Raw genomic sequence first — 19301 nt, forward strand, 5'->3', positions numbered from 1 at the left:
TTAATTTTCATCTTATTTAAAATATATTTAACTTGCTTGTTAATTAAATCCCATTTTGTTATTTAACCTTTTTAATTTTTATGCAACAGTCAGTTTGCTATGAAGAAAATGAAATAATGTATTTTTTGCATGCTGATTTGTGTGAAATCATAAATATAGGTTATATATAACTGAATATAACATTTTGAAATCATAGCTTTTTTGCTTTGAGTATAGGCTATTCAGTTCAAAAGAGCAGAGTTTCTGCTTTTATGAAGTTTGCTGTATAAAAATATAACATTTTTGAAATATTTATAATTATCGGCCTATATATATCGGCTATTGGCCTCCAAGTCTGAAGAATTATCGGTTATCGGTATCGGCCAAAAAATCCATATCGGTGCATCCCTAAATACGATCAATATTCAGCTGTTTAAAAGACTAAACCAATGTGTTCTATCACATATTTGAGAATTGAAGACCTTAAAGGAAGTTGTAAAGCAGCACCCATTGACTTCTGTAGTATTTTTGGTTCCTGCTATGGAAGTCAATGGCTTTTGGTTTCTAGTATTCATCAGATATCTTGTTATTTGTTAAACAGAAGAAAGATATTGGCAAAAGTTTTGAATTTGAGTAAATGGTGAGAAATTTCTATCATTGTTTGTTAGGGATGTAACGGTATTGTAAATACCGTCATACCGCAATATAAATTTTTTTCGATATTACCGTAGTCGCATGACTCGGTAAAACTATAGGTCTTCTGAGAAAATTTGCTCAGGCGAATGAAGCAAACGGGAGGTAGCAAAAACTACAATTCCCATCAGCCCATGCTTGACCATCATCCCTTGCGATCTGTTGTCGCTACAGATCCAGTAATGCGGAAATGGAGTGTGCTGCTAGAAGCGGGGATGAAAAAGAGCTGGAAAACTCTAAAGCGGGTGTTGTCGCCGCGCGCGTACTGAATAGCGGTGTTGTCGCGCGAGTTCTTATCAGCTGTGTTGTCGCCCGCGTACTGAATAGCGGTGTTGTCAGCACACTGTTCAGATTGATGCAGACATGAGACTCATGGTTTGTCCTCTCAAGTGGGGGAAAGACAATGCACAACGTTACCCACTGCTGTCAACCTGGGCCAAGTCATATCTCTCTTGTCCCAAAAACCTCAGTCCCAAATGAGAGGGTTTTTTTTTCTGTTGCAGGGGACATTGTAAATGCCCAGAGATACCAGCTTTTACCAGATTATAGTTATATGATAATTTTCCTTTAAACCCATCTCTATCTAAGTGAGTGAGTGATTAAATGTTGAATGTGATGAGTTTTCAACAATACTAAATTGAAACTTTATTTTTTTTACATGGTTTAATATTTTTTTGTTATTAAAATTGAAGTTCCTGTTTCAAAGCTTACAGATAGATGGCTAATTTGTATGTCATTGACACTTTTGGCACTTTTTTGGAGTATTTTCATAAGTTTTGTTTTTTCCTGTAAATGATTCAATAAATACCGTACCGTGACATTCATACCGAGGAATTACCGTACCGTGAAATTCTGATACCGTTACATCCCTATTGTTTGTGTGAACTATCCCTTTAATAAAACTCTATTCCATGCATGTGAGTCTCTCTCAGTACCTCCGGTTTGAGGTCTCGGTGCACAACTCCAGCCTCATGCATGTAGCTGACCGCAGACACCAGGCTCTTCATCAGCTGACTGGCCTCCCATTCTGCAAACATCTTCCTTTTCCTGATTCGCTCTAACAGCTCTCCACCACGCAACATCTCCATTACCAGATACGTATGGTACTAAAAGAGACCGAACACAGAACATGGAAATAAAAGAAATGGAAACAGTAGCAAAAAAGAAAAATAACTACATAGATTATGAAAATAACCAGAAGAATGCCTTTTATTTTAACAGCTAGCTATGTTTGTATTATTAAGGAACACTGCACTTTTTTAAAAAATAGGGTAATTTCAGAAATCCCATAGAGTTAAACAGTTGAGTTTTACTATTTTATAATCCATTGAGCCGATCTCGGTGTCTGGTGGCAGCACTTTTAGCTTAGCCAAGCATAGATCATTGAATCGAGTTAGATCATTAGCATCTCACTCGAAAAATTATATGATTTTTCTATTTAAAGTTTAACTCTAGGCCGATATCACTACAAACTATACACTTGCATTGATCTAATAATCAATGCTGCTGCCATACCATGGTTACAGCAGACAAAATGCTATAATGCTAATATAACTTAAAGGGCTCATGAATTAATGCTGCACACTCAAATGTATCACGTTAAAAATTCCAGATGCAGAGATCAACTGAAAGGATTTTAAAAAATGGTCAAACTCAAATGCTTAACTCTAAGTGATTTGTAAAATTCACCTATTTTCTAAAAAAAAAGTGGAGTGTTCCTTTAAGGCATACCTGATCAGTATAGACCTCATGGAGCGTGACAATGTTTGGGTGAGATTCACACTGGCGTAGAGCTGCGATCTCTCTCTGAGTCATGGCCTCCATCCTACAACAGCAAAAAGACCATGAGTAGGCATGTGTGATGTTTACTATGTTAACAATTTAATTGTGTTGTTTTGGTGATATTTGTCACTCCCTTTGCAAAGAAAACTATCAAAAATACTTGAGTTTACAAACAGAGGAGTTCACATATTGACTGAATTTACGCATTATGAATGGGATAAAAAGGGATGAAAGGGATAATTCACCCAAAAAATCAAAACATACTCATAATGATCAAGTGAAATTGGTAACCACTGACACTAATAGACATAAAAAAAACATACTATGAAAATCAATGGCTACCGGTTTCCAACATTCTTCCAAATATGTTCTTCATCATATTACACAAATTATGTAAATTAAGAATTTCTATTTTTGGGTGAACTATCTGTTATATCTCAGAGCAACATACAGCTGTGTTTTAACACATATTTAAATAAACTAACATGCTACAACAAAATGAAAACAGCAAATATTGATGTGACATGGTAGATCGGTTGGAGGGAATGTAGAGACAACATAAAAAATTATATTTTTATTACTTTATTATTTACATTTATGAAAAGAAATGTTTTTGTTTATATAGAATTTTTGTAATAAAAAAAAAACAAATAAACTACTATTTCTCATCTCGCGCGCACGGACCTGCTTGGACAACACTGGAATACATCACATCCGGTCTGGTCGCAGGAGTTTAAATATTTCAACAGATCCTCAGCTCAATTCGGATCCGAATTTTCTGCATACGAAGATGATCGGAGCTCCATGCAGCTCCCGGACTACTCTCCATTGGAAAAGACTTCCTTTGTTGTGTGCAGTGGAAAGGAGGCTCAACATTTGAACGCTGTTGATCGCGTTCATAAACAGAGCTGATTTGCTGTTATGTTCACAGGCTCAACAGAAATGACTGTGAATGTCATCAGTTCTACAAACTTACCACTGTTTACTGAGTGTAACTTAAGATACGGGGACACCGGAGCGTTTTAAAGCTGCGATTTATCAGTGGATCGCTCGTATGTCAGCTTATAGACAAACCAGCTGATCGACGAGACTATAAAACTCCGGTGTCCCTGTATCTGTAGTTACACTCAGCAAACAGCAGTGAGTTTGGGAAACTGATGACCTATACAGCCAATCACAGTCATTTCTGTTGAGCACATGAACACAATGGCAAATCAGCAGTGTTTAAGAACGTGCTCAACAGCGCTCAAATGTTAGCGGGACATTAACGTTTTTAAAATTACAGTATGGATTGGTGCCGAATACCAGTATCGTGACAACCCTACCACAGCGCCATATTAAACATTCTAAATATTCTATACATTCTAAATAACAAATATTATAAAAATGCCAGACATATCTGCGGCTTAAACGTCCACACTGCTGAGAAGAAAAAAAAACAGCATTTGAAAGATATAATTTAACTTTACATGAACACATCTAACAAGGTTAGAAATGAAATATGCAGTTAAAGGGCCATGAAACCCCCTCATTTCAGTAGGGTGTTTTCACACCTCTACTTTGGAAAAAGTCAGAAAAGTGGGCGTGTCCAGCTCTGTTTAGGGGGGAGTGTCGGAGGAAGAAAAGAGTCTTGGTGTGGGAGTGTCTATTTGGGCGCGCTGAATTTCAGAGTCAAAACACACAACCACAGCGGACAATGTGACTGTGTTTACATGGACATCTGTAGTCGAATTTTTTGCCAGATTATTAAATGGTGGACTTTAACTGCAGTTTGGCTCTTTCATTCAGGGAATTCATTCATGCCCCTCCCGACAAACGTGATATTTGATTCGAGGATCTGCTCTAAGCCTGTATTTTTCATGCAATGTTTGATACCGCACGTCGAATGAGAGAAAAAAAACTCAGCATTTCCCGGAAACTTAGATGCACACGGCAGGTAGCGTCAGAAAGCCGCGCGTGTTATTCCGGTCACTAAATCCAACACGAGGTTATAGTTTGGTTGTAACTGTTAGTGCTAACTTGTTTACACTCGTTGCAATAGTTTGTTTGATACGAATAAAATACGAACTGAATAAACAAAGAGCACTGGTCGCTCACCAAATCTGTAGAGACAGGACAATAACCAGCAACTAGAGCCGCGTCTTTATTAGGAGGAGACTAAAGCGAATCCAGATCTCAGCGTTTGCAGATGAGAACAGCTCTCAGGTAAACAATAATCCTCCTTAGACACGTAAGTTACTGTTGTCGCGCGTCGCGTACACTGTAATCCACACGTGAGTCTGAGCTCTCACAGAGAGAAAATGAAAACGAAACTTAACTGCAGCAAACTATAAAAGCAACACTTCACGCTTGTTTTGCCAATACAACGTGGCGTCTCTGCCATCTACACTCTGACAGTAATGAATATTAATGAAGTTGCACAATAGGGCGCGCTGAATGGTTTGAACCAAGCCTTACTCATGCATTAATGCAACACACTGTAAGACGTAATAAGACTCACTCTGGCACAGTCTGCACACTGGAATACACGCTATTATGTCATGGCCGTGACGCAGCTTCAAAAATTCGTTTCAAACCGGAAGTACGAATTTGCTTGAAATAACGCAAAAACAACCAATTTACACTTTTTAGTGAAATATAGGTGTCCTAATAGTGTTTTTAGCAGTGTGGGACACATATACGACTGTCAACAGCTCAAAAAATGTGTTTTGGTGTTTCATGACCCTTTAACACTGCCTCTAAGAAACTATTTGGAAGAATATACAGTCCCTTTTATGAAAATGTTCATTGCACCATCCACCAGACAGAATATGAAGAATGCAAAAAAACCTCTGTGAGTCAGCAGTTCACAACAGGCCTAAATCAGCAAGGTACCAGTACAGAACACACTCAGCAAAAATGTTTTCTAATTGGACAAATCTTTGAAGAATATATATATATATATATATATATATATATATATATATATTATACTCTTATATATATATATCGGTGGCTAAGTGGTAAGCACTGTCACCTTACAGCAAGAAGGTCGCTGGTTCGAGTCCTGGCTTGGCCAGTTGGCATTTTTGTATAGAGTTTGCATGTTCTCCCCAAGTTGGCGTGGGTTTCCTCCATCTGCTCCGTTTTCCCCCACAGTCCAAACACATGCACTATAGGTGAATTGAATAAACTAAATTGGCTGTAGTGTATAAGTGTGAATGTGAGAGTGTATGGGTGTTTCCCAGTACTGGGTTGCAGCAGGAGGGCATCCGCTGTGTAAAACATAAGCAGGATAAGTTGGCAGTTTATTCAGCTGTGGGGACCTCTGATGAGTATTGGCTCGTTTCCACTGACTGGTACAGTACGGTACGATTCGGGTCGGTACGGGTCACCTTTATCTGGCTTGCGTTTCCAATAGCAAGAGTACCCTTTTGGTGGGCGTGGTGTTTGACAGTTTCAGTCGACATCATGCTCGCTCGAGTAAATGTCTACAATTAAGCTGCACAGGTCGCTCACATATCATATGAAAAGCACTTCTCACAAAAAGACGCTTTGCACACATAAATACTTCGGTATAAATGTTAATGACATCTCTACCTTCGACTAACGATTTTCACAGCGTATTCCTGACCGCTCTGCTTGTGTCTGCACTTCCTGCAGACTGAGAAACTGCCCTCACCCAGTGGAGACCCCTGCAGACACAGCTCATAGTGCTGGAAAAACTGAGACTCCTGAAAAAAAGAGAGAAAAAACACCACTATTTAACCTTTTTTCTAGTATAAAATGAGTATATATATATAGTATATATAGTATATATATATATATATATATATATATATATATATATATATATATATATATAGTTCAAGTCAGAATTATTAGCCCGTTTATTTTTTTCCCCAATTTCTAGGGCAGGTATATAATAACTAGGCAGCAATAACTAGGCAGGTTAGGGTTATTAGGCAAGGTACTGTATAACGATGGTTTGTTCTGTAGACTACCAAAAAATATATAGCTTAAAGGGGCTAATAATGTTGTCCATAAAATGGTGTTTAAAAAAAATAAATAAATAAAATAAAACAAATAGGACTTTCTCCAGAAGAAAAAATATTATCAGACATACTGTAAAACCTTGCTCTGTTAAACATCATTTGGGAAATATTTAAAAAATAAAATTCAAAGGGGGGGGCTAATAATTCTGACTTTAACCTTTTTTCATTTATTTAATCATTTTTACAGAAGCAGTTGTTCACCTTCAGCATTGCACTACGCTGGACTGTAGCAGAACCAGGCCGGTCAACATTAACATGAGCATCCAAAACATCCGCCATCACCACATTCTTATTGAATAAGATCGAAGGAGCCACGAAAGAGTAGCCCTGAGAGGAAGAAAAGACAGAATAAACGAGTTTACTTTTGCCAAAAGGGGACATGCTGGGGGGAAAAATATATACAAAAATGAAGGTAGTATCCAGTCAAAAACTGCATTTATTTGATCAAAATAAAATTCATTCTTACTACATTCTAATTGCTGATCGGTTCAAAATAAATAACTATTGGAGCTCAGTAGTTTGTTTGTTTGTTTGTTTGTTTTTTGCGTTTCATATTTTGAAATCCTTTTCAGGAGTCTAGATTAAACAAATAAAAACATTTATTTAAAATAAAATATTTAGTTATTTGTCACATTAATAGTCTTTAAAATTAATATCACCCAAAAATGAAAATTTGCTCACTATTTCATCTCTCTCTCTCAAGTGGTTACTTGATACTATGAAAAATACAATGGTTACAGGTTTCCAACATTTTTCAAAACATCTTTTGTGTTTACCAGAAGAAAGAAACTCCAAGGTTTGAAAGGGTGATTAAATGATGATGAAATCTTTATTTAACGTCACATTAATTAATTAGAGTTCTTGTAGAAAAAAAAAATTTATACTTTGAATGCTTGTTATGGTTTCCACACAATTAATAAACACCGACATTGAAAATATGACACTGATAATGATCTGAACGATTTCTTGAGCAACAAATCGCCATAGTAGAATGAACTTCAGATCATGTGACACTGAAGACTGTAGTATTAATGGAGTAGTTGTTTTTGTGCTGTGTGATTTGTCATCTCAATTAGTTTTGATGATGTTCAGCATTTTTAGGCAATGCTGTGTTGTAAAAATGTGCTATATGAACAATCAAATAAAACTTAATGAAATTAAAAATAAATAAAATTAATAAAAATAAAATTAATAAAAATACAATTAATTAATGAAAATTTGTATTAAATATAATAAAATGAAAAAGAAAATAATAATGACATAAATTAAATAAATTAAAATAAAATTTAATTCAATTAAATTAAGGCTGTGTTGAAAAAATGTGCTATATAAAAAATATAATTAAATTAAAATAAATAAAAATTAAATAAATAATAATAATAATAATAAAAATATTAAATTAAAAATTAAATAAAAATAATAAAAATAAAACAATATTAATAAAAAATAATAATACATTAAAAATAATAATAATAAGATTAAATTAAACAAAAAAATAATACAATTTAATACAAAATTAAAATAATAAAAATAAATTAATTAATCAAAAATAAAATATTTTTTTAAATAATAATTAATATAAATAAAAATTTATTAAAACAAAATAAATAGAAATTATTACAAAATAAAAGTAAATAAATTACAATAACAAAACATAAAACAAACAAACATACAGACACACATACAAACATACACATAAACAAGAATTTCATTTTTCAGGTTTCCAGGTTGGTTTTCAAAAGGAAAAAAAAAACTTCAAGGACCAGTGTGTTTGTGACAGAGGTGTGTCTCATTTGAGTTATCAGTAACAGAGCAGTACCTTGAAAGTGTGAAGTTACACTATCTGTTGATATTAATAATGGAGGGCTGTGGCAGGAGAGGGTGGTTTAATGTTTTGTATTTGTCTTCATGAAAGGGACACATGGATACGTGTTTCTCTGTGTGGGAGTACCTGAAACAGACGGTCTGTACTAGGCGGTGTGCTGGCAGGGGAATAAACCGGCTCCATTCCTGTAAACTCCTCTGCAAAGTTTCCCACATCCAGCTCATCCCGCAGTTCAGGGCGGAAGGGACTCTGGACTTTTTTCTCTGCCAAGTCTGACCAGTTTAAACCCTAGAGAGAGATCAAGCACAGTTGAGGTGTGTGATCATCTGACCCCCAAAACCTTTGTAACACCTAAACCACTTAAAAATGTATGAAGGTCACTGTATTAGGTAACAAAAAACTATCAAGTGTCATTTGTTTGGCACATCACATGAAGATTTTTGTTGGGCTGTTTAGATTTTCCTATGCATGTGAGAATTGAAATGCTGTTCTAAAGTATTAATAATAATTAATGAAAATGTAGAATTACTTCACAAAGTCAATCCAAATATACCTGATTAATGCGTAAAATGCAATAAAGAGACAGGAATTCTATAGCATTGCTTATGGAAGTGTCCGTTGGTAGAAAGTTCTAGACTTTTTATCTATAGTAATAAAGCAGAATATTCCCAAATGTCCAAAACTTTGTAATCTAAATATTATGTTCTTGTATTAAGCAAGAATAATTATATTAAGCCTTGTGATATTCTGCAAAAAAAAAGCACTCGTCCGGCCTCTTCACCCATCACCCTTGTGTATTACTCCGCCCACATACAGTGACAAGCAGAGACACTCTACAGTTTGACAAATATTGCTGCTGTTGGACAACATAATGTGCTTTTGAGGCTTTTTTAATCGAGAATGTAGTTGTTTAGATTGCAGCTATGCGGTTTATTTATAAGGATAGTGCCTATTTTAAAATATTAAAGTGCATCGACAGCCATCAGCCTGTCTGAGCAGACCAAAGAAAGTGACGGTTGACGTTTCGCCACAAGATGGCGACAGAGACCGCATAATAAGACCTAATGCAGTGTTCACACCAGACACGGCAAGTGCGGATCAATTGCGCTATTCGCACGTAAATAGACGTGTAAACATTTTGAGTTTACTCACTTCATTCGCATGTCCAATTCACTTCACAACAGATGCATATTCGCATGATGGGAAGGGCTTCTGTCTGTCCGGTGACTCTAGCTTTGTTGCTAAATGCCTACCATGGATTTTATAGAGAGAATAGCTGTGTTTATGTGCTTTATGAAGGCTGAAAAACAGTGTCGATTCGTTTGGAGCCGTGTCTGAGTGCACTAGATCCTTACAGAGGTGCACCCAGTTCTGTGAGCTCATAAACTCCACCAAAAACTATACCAGGATGATTGAAGCTTTCAGCTGTCTGACCAACAAAACATATGTTAAACAGAAGATACAAATTATACCAAATGAAATTTGTTACAAAAGAGCATTTTTCCATCAAAATTAGGCCATATGAAGTGGTCAAAAATAAGTTTTATCATTAGACCCTTTCACACATACAGACCTTTTCGGAAAATTACCGGAAATTTTCCAGAAAGAACCAACACACACATATATTATGAACATCTCGACATGTGAAAGTGTTTCTCTATGCTTTCAACAAAGTTGTTCACAACACTGATCCATCCACAGAGGTTGTAATGTAGTCAAATGTTTACAAATACAAGCCGTTTAGTGGTTATTTCTGGTTAATGATGTCAGAATTTACCGGTATTTTGAAATGGCTGTGTGCAGGCCCGGATTGGCTAATTGGGAGGACCGGGAGAATTCCCGGTAGGCCTGTCCGTTTTTTGGCCGTGAGGGCCGGTGTCCCTAGCTCCAGACTCTGTTGCTCTCAGCAGTCGCTCTTTTTTAGTTTATTTATTTATTTGACCACAGCCTTACACTTTTTATCCATTATTTTGCCGCAGCTCCGCTTTTTTATTTATTAGATAAGCCACTACACTGAGAAAGGCTGTTGTGGTCTAGAGGTCAGCACGTCAACCCCGCCGACCCGGGTTTGAACCTCATCGGGGTAATTTACTTATTAATTTTTTTTATTTTTATTGTTAAGACATATAATACTGTTGAACATCTGAAGTTCTAAAGCAGCTGTATCCTCAAAAAAATGTCCCAAAAAGGAGTCCCACTCCGGCCCCGGATGTGTGAACGGTCTTTTCCAGAAAAAGTGTGAACACCGTTTTTTTTTAATTTACCAGTAAAGTCGTTCTGGAAATTTTCCGGATATTTACAGGTATCACTGTGTGAAAGGGGCTAATGTTTCCTGCTTCTATTTTGGGGTTTTAATCTATTTTTGTAGGGTGATGCAGTGGCGCAGTAGGTGGTGCTGTCGCCTCACAGCAAGAAGGTCGCTGGTTCGAACCTCGGCTCAGTTGGTGTTTCTGTGTGGAGTTTGCATGTTCTCCCTGCATTCGGGTGGGTTTCATCCGTGTGCTCCGGTTTCCCCCACAGTCCAAAGACATGCGGTACAGGTGAATTGGGTAAGCTAAATTGTCTGTAGTGTATGAATGTGTGTGTGAATGTTTCCCAGAGATGGGTTGCGGCTGGAAGGGCATCCGCTGCGTAAAAATGTGCTGGATAAGTTGGCGGTTCATTCGACTGTGGCGACCCTGAATTAATAAAGGGACTAAGCCGACAAGAAAATGAATAATTGAATCAATGAATCAATTTTTGTTTCATCGATTAACATTGTCGTGGTTGTTGTAACTAGATTATATTAACAGGAACAGAAATGAACCAATTCAGATGTGCATTTGAACTGAAAGGTTAGAAAACATGCAATAGGTTACCATAAAAGCCGTAAATTCTACACAGTTTTGCAACCTTAAACTGCTCTACAGACTTTTCAAATAAAATAGTCTATTGTTGCACAAACGTTTGAGCATTTAGGCCGTACTCACACTAGGTACAGTTGTCTCGAACCGGGCCAAAGCACGCTTGTCCCCCCTCCCGTCTCCCCCGACGGCCCGCGCTCACACGCTGCTGCGCTGTTCAGTGAGAAGCGCTCTCTTACTCAGCAGCACAGTGGAGATTTCTCTAGTTATATTGTTTCAGTCGTTTGATATGCCGTCAAATATTTCGCCAAACAGTCCTTAGGGATGCGGGGACACGCAGTCAGATATTTCGCCGAACAGATCTGCCACTTTTGACACTCATAAACAATTATAAAGCTCTCGTGCTGCAGGAATGAGGAGGTCTGCTGAAGCCGCGCAGCTGTCGTGAAGTGAGGAGTTTGCGTCTTTAATAATCTTCGGCAGTTTGCGGTTACTGAACAGTAAGAATGATTAATAAATCTATATGAAACAGCCCCTTAAAAGTCACGTCTCGCTTTCATTTTCGGACTTTGGCGCGATTTGCACTCACACACAAGTGAACCGCGCTCAGGCACACCTCTTCCAACCGGGCCAGGGCCAGCCAAGTGAACCGTGCTTGAGCCCGATTCAGCGCACTCACACTTCTCAAACGATCTGGGAAACGGGCCTGGTCACGGTACGGATGGCATAGTGTGAGTAGGCCCTTAGTGACTTTTCCACATGCAACATTGTGTATTGTAGATAAACCATTAATGATGATACGCCTGTTTACAAACTACAGTGGCACCGTCAGTATTTTGGAGCCATAGTATCACAATACTACCATGGTTCCGGTAAACTGTGCAACCCTAAACTGTAATTCGTCCTTAAATACAACAGCTGCAGAACAGACACATCTTGAGAAAAGCAATTTATTACACTTAGATTTCCTGCTTTAAGGGTGGAATATTTTGTGATCATTGTCACAATGTAAATTACAAAAATAGTGGGAGAGTCTATACTGAACAAGCCTGAAAAACCTGAATTAACCATGAGGTTGCTATTGAATTCAAACTTTGGGTAAAAATGTTGGCCAAACATTCCAGAGAGTCAGAGAGAGCAGACAGAAGGTTTTGGTGTAAAAACTTTTCAAAGTTTATCTTTTATCTTCTCGTGTTTATTTGCATTATCTTTGATCAAAAAATAATTACTTGCACAGTCCCTGAAATTACTTTTCTCTGCAGTTGACTGAAGCAAGCCTTTTCTCAAGCCCTCCCCTAGAGCTACCTGTCTCATAAAAAAATGCTTTCAAGATCTTATCAATTCCTGATGAATAAAAACAAGACCGTCCTACATTTTCTGACTTAAAACACATTATGCAAGTCAAACAGGTCGCAGACTTATCTACTAGAGAGAAAAATAGACAAGATGAGAGGAGGATGGAGAGAAGATTAAAAGCTGGTGATGCACTGAAATGCATTTGTGTTTCATTTAGCCAGAAACTAAAAGTAAAGTTTCTATCTATCCATCCATCCATCCGTCTCTGCCTGTCTACTTTATCTGTCCATTCTTCTATCTATCTATCTATCTATATATCCATCCATCCATCTATCTGTCTGTCTGTCTGTCTGTCTGTCTGTCGAGTCATCCATCCATCCATCCATCTTTCTGTCAATCAATCAATCAATCAATCTATCTATCTATCTATCTATCTATCTATCTATCTATCTATCTATCTATCTATCTATCTATCTATCTATCTATCTATCTATCTATCTATCTATCTATCTATCTATCTATCTATCTATCTATCTATCTATCTATCTATCTATCTATCTATCTATTGTTTCTATCCGTCTATCTTTCTATCTGTCAAACCATCCATCCATCTATTTTATCTATTGTTTTATCTACTTTATCCATCCATCAATCCATCTATGTATCTATCCATCCATCCATCCATCCATACATAATCATCCATCCGTCAGTCCGTCCAACTACTCCATCAATCTACTTTATCTATCCATCCATTAATACTTCTATGTATATATCCATCCATAATCCCTATAAATATCTACATCCATACATCCATCAATCTTATCTAATTTATCCATCCATTTATCCATCTATCTACTTTATCTATCTATCCATCCATCTATCCTTCCCTCCATTCATTTATCCATTATCTATCCATCTATCCATCTACCTATCTACTGTTTCTTCCGGTCTATCTGCTCTATCTATGTCTATCTACTTTATCTATTAATCCATCCATCCATCCATCCATCCATATATGTATCCATCCATTCATAAATCTATCTATTTATCAATCCATCTATCCATGGATCCGTCTGTCTATTATGTATTATGTAATACCATCATGGCATAAACAAAAAATATGTATATATATATATATATATATATATATATATATATATATATATAAAGAGAGAGAGAGAGAGATGTATGTATCTATGTATGTATGTATGTATGTAAGTATGTATGTATGTATGTATGTTTGTGTATTGATTGATAAAACTAGATTTAAGCAGTCAGAATACAAGGAATAAAATCAACTGAAAACCCAAAAGAAAGAAAAGATATTACTGGAAAAAACCTTAAAGAAAGGATGACCCTTGATCTCCTCAGCTCCTCGAGGACCAGAGCCCAGCCTCTTATGAGGGTCTTTCACGATCAACTTCCGCAGGAGATCTTGAGCCAAGGGTCCGATGATGGAAGGAAATGGAGGCTCACAGCGAAGGATGCGTCTGACAGAGACGGAAAGCTCGTTTAATTCTGGGTGAATAACTTGATGCCGTCAAAACAACACTGGGGGGTTTTAAACACCGCAGGAGAGCATGGTTTATCAGGACGTATGGAGCAAATCATTTTTGTCGGGGAGGACTCACTTGGACACCTCGCTCTGGGAATTTCTCTCTCCCTCCAGAGTGAACGGAGATGCTCCTGTCAACAGCTCGAACATCAGGATGCCCAGACTCCACCAGTCCACTGCCTGCACACAATTACCACTGTCAGACATGCTGTGCTTTATTACACATCAATCAAACCTGTGCATCGCAGAAAAGCTTTCAAATTACATGTGCTATTTAAAGATAAAGAGATAGAAAAACATCTAAACTAATAATGTTTCTGTTTTAAATATTTGGTTACACTTTATTTTGAGGTGTCCCTGTTGAAGTAATATTAAATAATTACATGTACTTACTATACGGTTAGAATGCTGGTTAGATTTAGGTTAAGTTGCACGTAATTATGCATAATTAATGGTAATTACTATAGTAAGTATATGGAAAGTAGGGCTGCAATATAGATATCGAAATGTGTGCATTCGCAATAGGCACATCACAGCATCTGCAATGTGAAGTTTGGATTATTATTGTTGATCAGCAATGAAGAAAGTACTGTGTTTATATTTTACATTACATTTGATTATTCAATAACAGGAACAGGACAAAATAGTGATAGCATGAGGTGGTGCTTCTGGTAATGGCAGATTGAACATATATCAATTAGGGTTGGGCAGATAGACGATGCCATCGTCCATCGCCGATGGCCAATAGACAAGACGATGCTGAGCAGGCATCACCGATCCTCCGCACCGCCCCCGTCACAAACCCGCTCGCGAAAAATACACACTTAGACCCCGTTTACACTATTACGTCTTAGTATTAAAATGGCATTTAAGAAGGAAAATGATCCACATCCACACCGTGTTTTACCTGGCATTTCTGAACAGCCCTCTGTCCGCTGAAAATGCACATCACGTGACCACACACATTCAGACACCATAGATATATACATTAGATGTCGCCTGGCCTATTGTTGTCTATTGGACGGAATGCGTCAATAGCGTCACCATCTTGCTACAGGGTAGCGCTCCTTTAAAATGAATGCGGGACCAAGGTACAGTGGAGGACTGTGGCCATCCAGAGCCAGAGATATACACATATACACATATATCTATGATCGGGAGTATTCCTGAATGTTAGTATGTAATTTTTTTTCTAATTATGAAAATTATAATTTTACATCACTTTTCTACATTGATGGATCAGTGACCGCACGGGCATTCCTGACAAAAAGCTTGTGTTTGTGTGTACAGAAATGTACTATTCACACTCCCTGTTAAATTTAATCTAATCCGTGTCCTGAAACACAGCTCCTCTCCTGCTTTCACTTCTCATACAGACAGAGGGAGCGATTCGTTTGTGAATAAATCCCCCCGAACGATTCTTTCACTAACGTTAGCCGACAATAATACAAGTTTCTAGCAGCGCAGCATCTCGTTGTCATATTTCTTTTGCATTATTTGCTGATTTTATTCAACAAAACTAGCATAAGCAGAGTGTTTAGTGCGAGTTGGAGCTGCTTTGCTGTATGGTGAATGCAGTAAGTGACTGTTATCATCAATAACGTTACCTGATTAGCACAAAAGTTCAGAACATACAAAAACAGAAAAAACCGTAATATTACCTATGAAATGTTCTGCCTTTGTGCTTTGTTTTCTTTGTTTGCTCGTTACTACACCCGTAGACAGCGCTAAAGTCCAGCATCTTCACGTAATAACACTGTCTTGACTAGTGCGGTTGAATGACATTTGTCCTGGGAGCACTGTACCAATGTGGCGGCGCTATTGACGCATGCTCAGGGTCCCTATGCGATATCTAGTGTATATATCTATGCTCAGACACTGCCACACACACTGTCATGTGCTCCTCTGAGCAGTGCACGTCGGACAAATGATCAAGGATGTACTGCTGAATCGAGTCTTACTATAGTTGTAACTGTGATATTCAGCCATCCCAAGTCTCCATGAAGTTCCGGGAGTCTCTATGCATTTGTGGGACTCATAATGGCCGCAAACGAGTGATAATCTCCCGGAAATTGGGTGTCTCCTTCCTGGTCCTCAAATAAGTCGTGCACCCTTCTCACCCCCCAATCCTTCCTTGCTTTTCAGACACGTCGCGTGCACTCTCTTTAAACACCAATATATGTGGTGGTAATAAAAGAAATACATCTTATAACTTTTTGATGCATTTTTCCCTTTTCGTTTTCAAAATATCATGATATTGTGTATGGTTTTCCTGTGATATATCGCTGATATCATGATCTATCATTATTGGAGGCAAAATTTGATAATATCGTATCGTATTACTGTAATTATTCTTGCAATTATTCCAATCAAAGTTAATGATTTTATTCCAAATTGAGGTATTCAAGTCAGCTGCTGGAATCGTATTCATATCACAATGTAAATCAAAGCAAAATAAAATATCGCAATGTCAGATTTTTACAATATCGAGCATGGAAAGTGTAACACGGACACCTTGAAATAAAGTATTAGTAAATATTGAGATAATCAAATGGTATTAATGATAATAATTATAAATGTTATTTTTATAGCACTTTTCCTACATACATGCAACTCAAAGTGCTTCACAAGCAACAAACAACTATTAAAATAAACCACATAAAAATATACAGACAAATAATGCATAATGAACAACAAATATAAACTCAGATAAAAGCATAAAGTTGAAGTCAGAATTATTAGCCCCCTGAATTATTAGACCGCTTGTTTATTTTTTTCCTGATTTCTGTTTAACGGAGAGAAGAATTTTTTTTAACACATTTCTAAACATAATAGTTTTAATAACTCATCTCTAATAACTGATTTATTTTGTCTTTGCCATGATGACAGTAAATAATATTTGACTAGATATTTTTCAAGCACTTCTATACAGCTTAAAGTGACATTTAAGGGCTTAACTAGGGTAGTTAGGTTAACTAGGGAGGTTAGGGTAATTAGGCAAGGTACTGTATAACAATTGTTTGTTCTGTCGATTATCAAGAAAAAAAATATAGCTTAAAGGGGCTAATTATTTTGTCCTTAAAATGGTGTTTAAAAAATTAAAAACGGCTTTTATTCTAGCCGAAATAAAACAAACAATACTTTTCCCAGAAGAAAAAATATCATCAGACATGCTGTAAAAATTTCCTTGCTCTGTTAAACATCATTTGGAAATTAAAAAAAAAATAAATAAAAAAAATTGAAGGGGGCTAATAATTCTGACTTGAACTGTACATGTACACGCATATATGCATATATCCACACAATAGTCCTCACATATGCATGCACACACCGTACATGCAAACATAAATACACCTACTAAGTGTAATGCATACACTTCACAAACTGTTACATTCATACCCAATTTTAAAATGATGTGTCTTAATGCTTTTTAAAAACATGAATGTTGGGGGATTCTTTCACTTCATTTGAGAGACAATTCCAAATTTTTGGAGCATAGCGACTAAAAGAAGTGCTGCCAGATCGCATCAGGTTTACAGAGTGAATTTCTTAAAGTCCAGCGCTAGAAGAGCATAGCAAACGGTTTGGATTATATTTTGATAAGCAGTCAGAAATGTAAGAAGCTGTCATGTTGTGTAGTGCCTTATAAACTAAGGCTATAATCTAGGTAAGACTTTAGTTTAAGCAAAAATTCACAAAGTAATACATAATACAATATATTATTGTATACTGCATTTTATAATAGTAAAAATTAAATTGTATAACAGAACTTTTTTTTTCTGAGAAGTGCAAAGGCCCCAGCACTAAACCCAGGGGTACCCATTTACTACTGACTTATTAACAGCCTGTTAATGAGATATTAAAGATTTATTAACACATATAAAGTATGATCTTAGTTTTCCATCCCTAAATCCAACTACTACCCTAATAACTACTAATAAGCACCTAATTAGTAGCTTATTGAGCCACAAGTCTTATTAATGGTTTGTTAAAAGAGTGATTTGTTCATTAAAATAAAGTGTGACCAATCTAACAATATTTAGAACACTTTTACTACCATGAAATGAACATTTTAATATTATATGAATTTTTAAAACACATTTGAGTAGTTTCATTACTGTGTGCAAATAAATATGTCGCTATCGTAATATGAGAAATATCTTCTCATGACTGATAATGTAAGTTATTTACTCAACATTGACTTTAGCATTTAATCGTTAATCGATTTGAAGTTTCGTTTATTAAGATTATTAAAGATTAAATGGTCTAATATTAATAATAACAACAAGTATTATTATTATTATTATTATTATTATTATTATTAATATAGTCAGAATACAAAAAAAAGCTGATAATCCTTTTTCCGATCACATTTTTTTCATTACATTTTGATGGTGAAATAGAAAATGCTTGTTATTTAATTTTCTCACCTTGCCATGGCCAGATTTCCCTCTGATAATCTCAGGTGCCATGTACTCTATAGTGCCACAGAATGAATAAGTCCTCTCTTTCTACACATAAACAAAGCATGAGAAATGCACAAAGGTTTACAACACAACACGGAACCAAGAAAAAAATCTAGACGGCCAAAAGCAATGACCAAATGGGACTTGTTTTAATGCCCCTACAAGCTTAAATATAAATATATTATGCCTGAATAAAGAACTCCTTTTGAATGGTTCTTGGCTGAACACCAATTTAGGCCAAAAACATACTAAATATATTGTATTGGTAACTATTAATAGCTTTTATTTTCCCCACCTCCTCCTCCAGAAACTCCTTACTCAGCCCAAAGTCTGTCAAAACCACATGACCATCACTGTCCAATAAAATGTTCTCCAGCTTAATGTCTCGGTACACAATGCCAAGCTGAAAACACAAAACCAAGTAGGGTTATACAAACACAAACAGTCTTAATATTTATATAAATAAACTTATTTCACTAACTTTGCGTATATATCTACGTATCAATAAAAACCAGGCAGCAGTACCTTATGCAGATGCTCCAGAGCCAGAATAATCTCCCCCACATAGATCCTCACCTCATCCTCTGAGAAATGATCTCTCTGATAGAGGTGTGTGAACATCTCTCCTCCGCTCACATAGTCTTCCGAAACAAACACACACTCAGCACATTACCAAAAATAACAACAATTTACTAAAGGATAAAGAGCTTGAAACTTGGGGTGGCTGATGTGACCAATGTCTCGCATCATAGGAGGATTTTTACATCATAATAGTAATTTTATATGAGGAGTTATTTTACATCACAATAACTGTATACATAATTAGAC

The 19301-nt window shown here is 36.4% G+C and overlaps 1 protein-coding gene across 3 annotated transcripts in view; it reads right to left on the bottom strand.

Annotated features, from left to right (window-relative positions):
- The window catches only part of rps6ka4 (ribosomal protein S6 kinase A4), a 46269-nt gene that overhangs the window by 14612 nt on the left and 12356 nt on the right, over nt 1–19301 (bottom strand). For all 3 annotated transcript variants that reach the window (XR_015490370.1, XM_087252277.1, NM_001126403.2), the window contains 10 exon segments: nt 18999–19114; nt 18769–18876; nt 18438–18518; nt 14084–14187; nt 13792–13942; nt 8440–8601; nt 6690–6815; nt 6034–6167; nt 2404–2497; nt 1608–1778 (listed from right to left, as the gene is read on the bottom strand). Coding sequence is in view for 2 of the 3 variants with exons in the window: in XM_087252277.1 (XP_087108403.1) it covers nt 1608–1778; nt 2404–2497; nt 6034–6167; nt 6690–6815; nt 8440–8601; nt 13792–13942; nt 14084–14187; nt 18438–18518; nt 18769–18876; nt 18999–19114 (1247 nt within the window). In the remaining variant the exon portion in view is untranslated.

Source organism: Danio rerio, chromosome 5 (genome assembly GCF_052040795.2).
Source record: "Danio rerio strain M-AB ecotype USA chromosome 5, GRCz13ab, whole genome shotgun sequence".
Classification (NCBI taxonomy): Eukaryota; Metazoa; Chordata; class Actinopteri; order Cypriniformes; family Danionidae; genus Danio; species Danio rerio.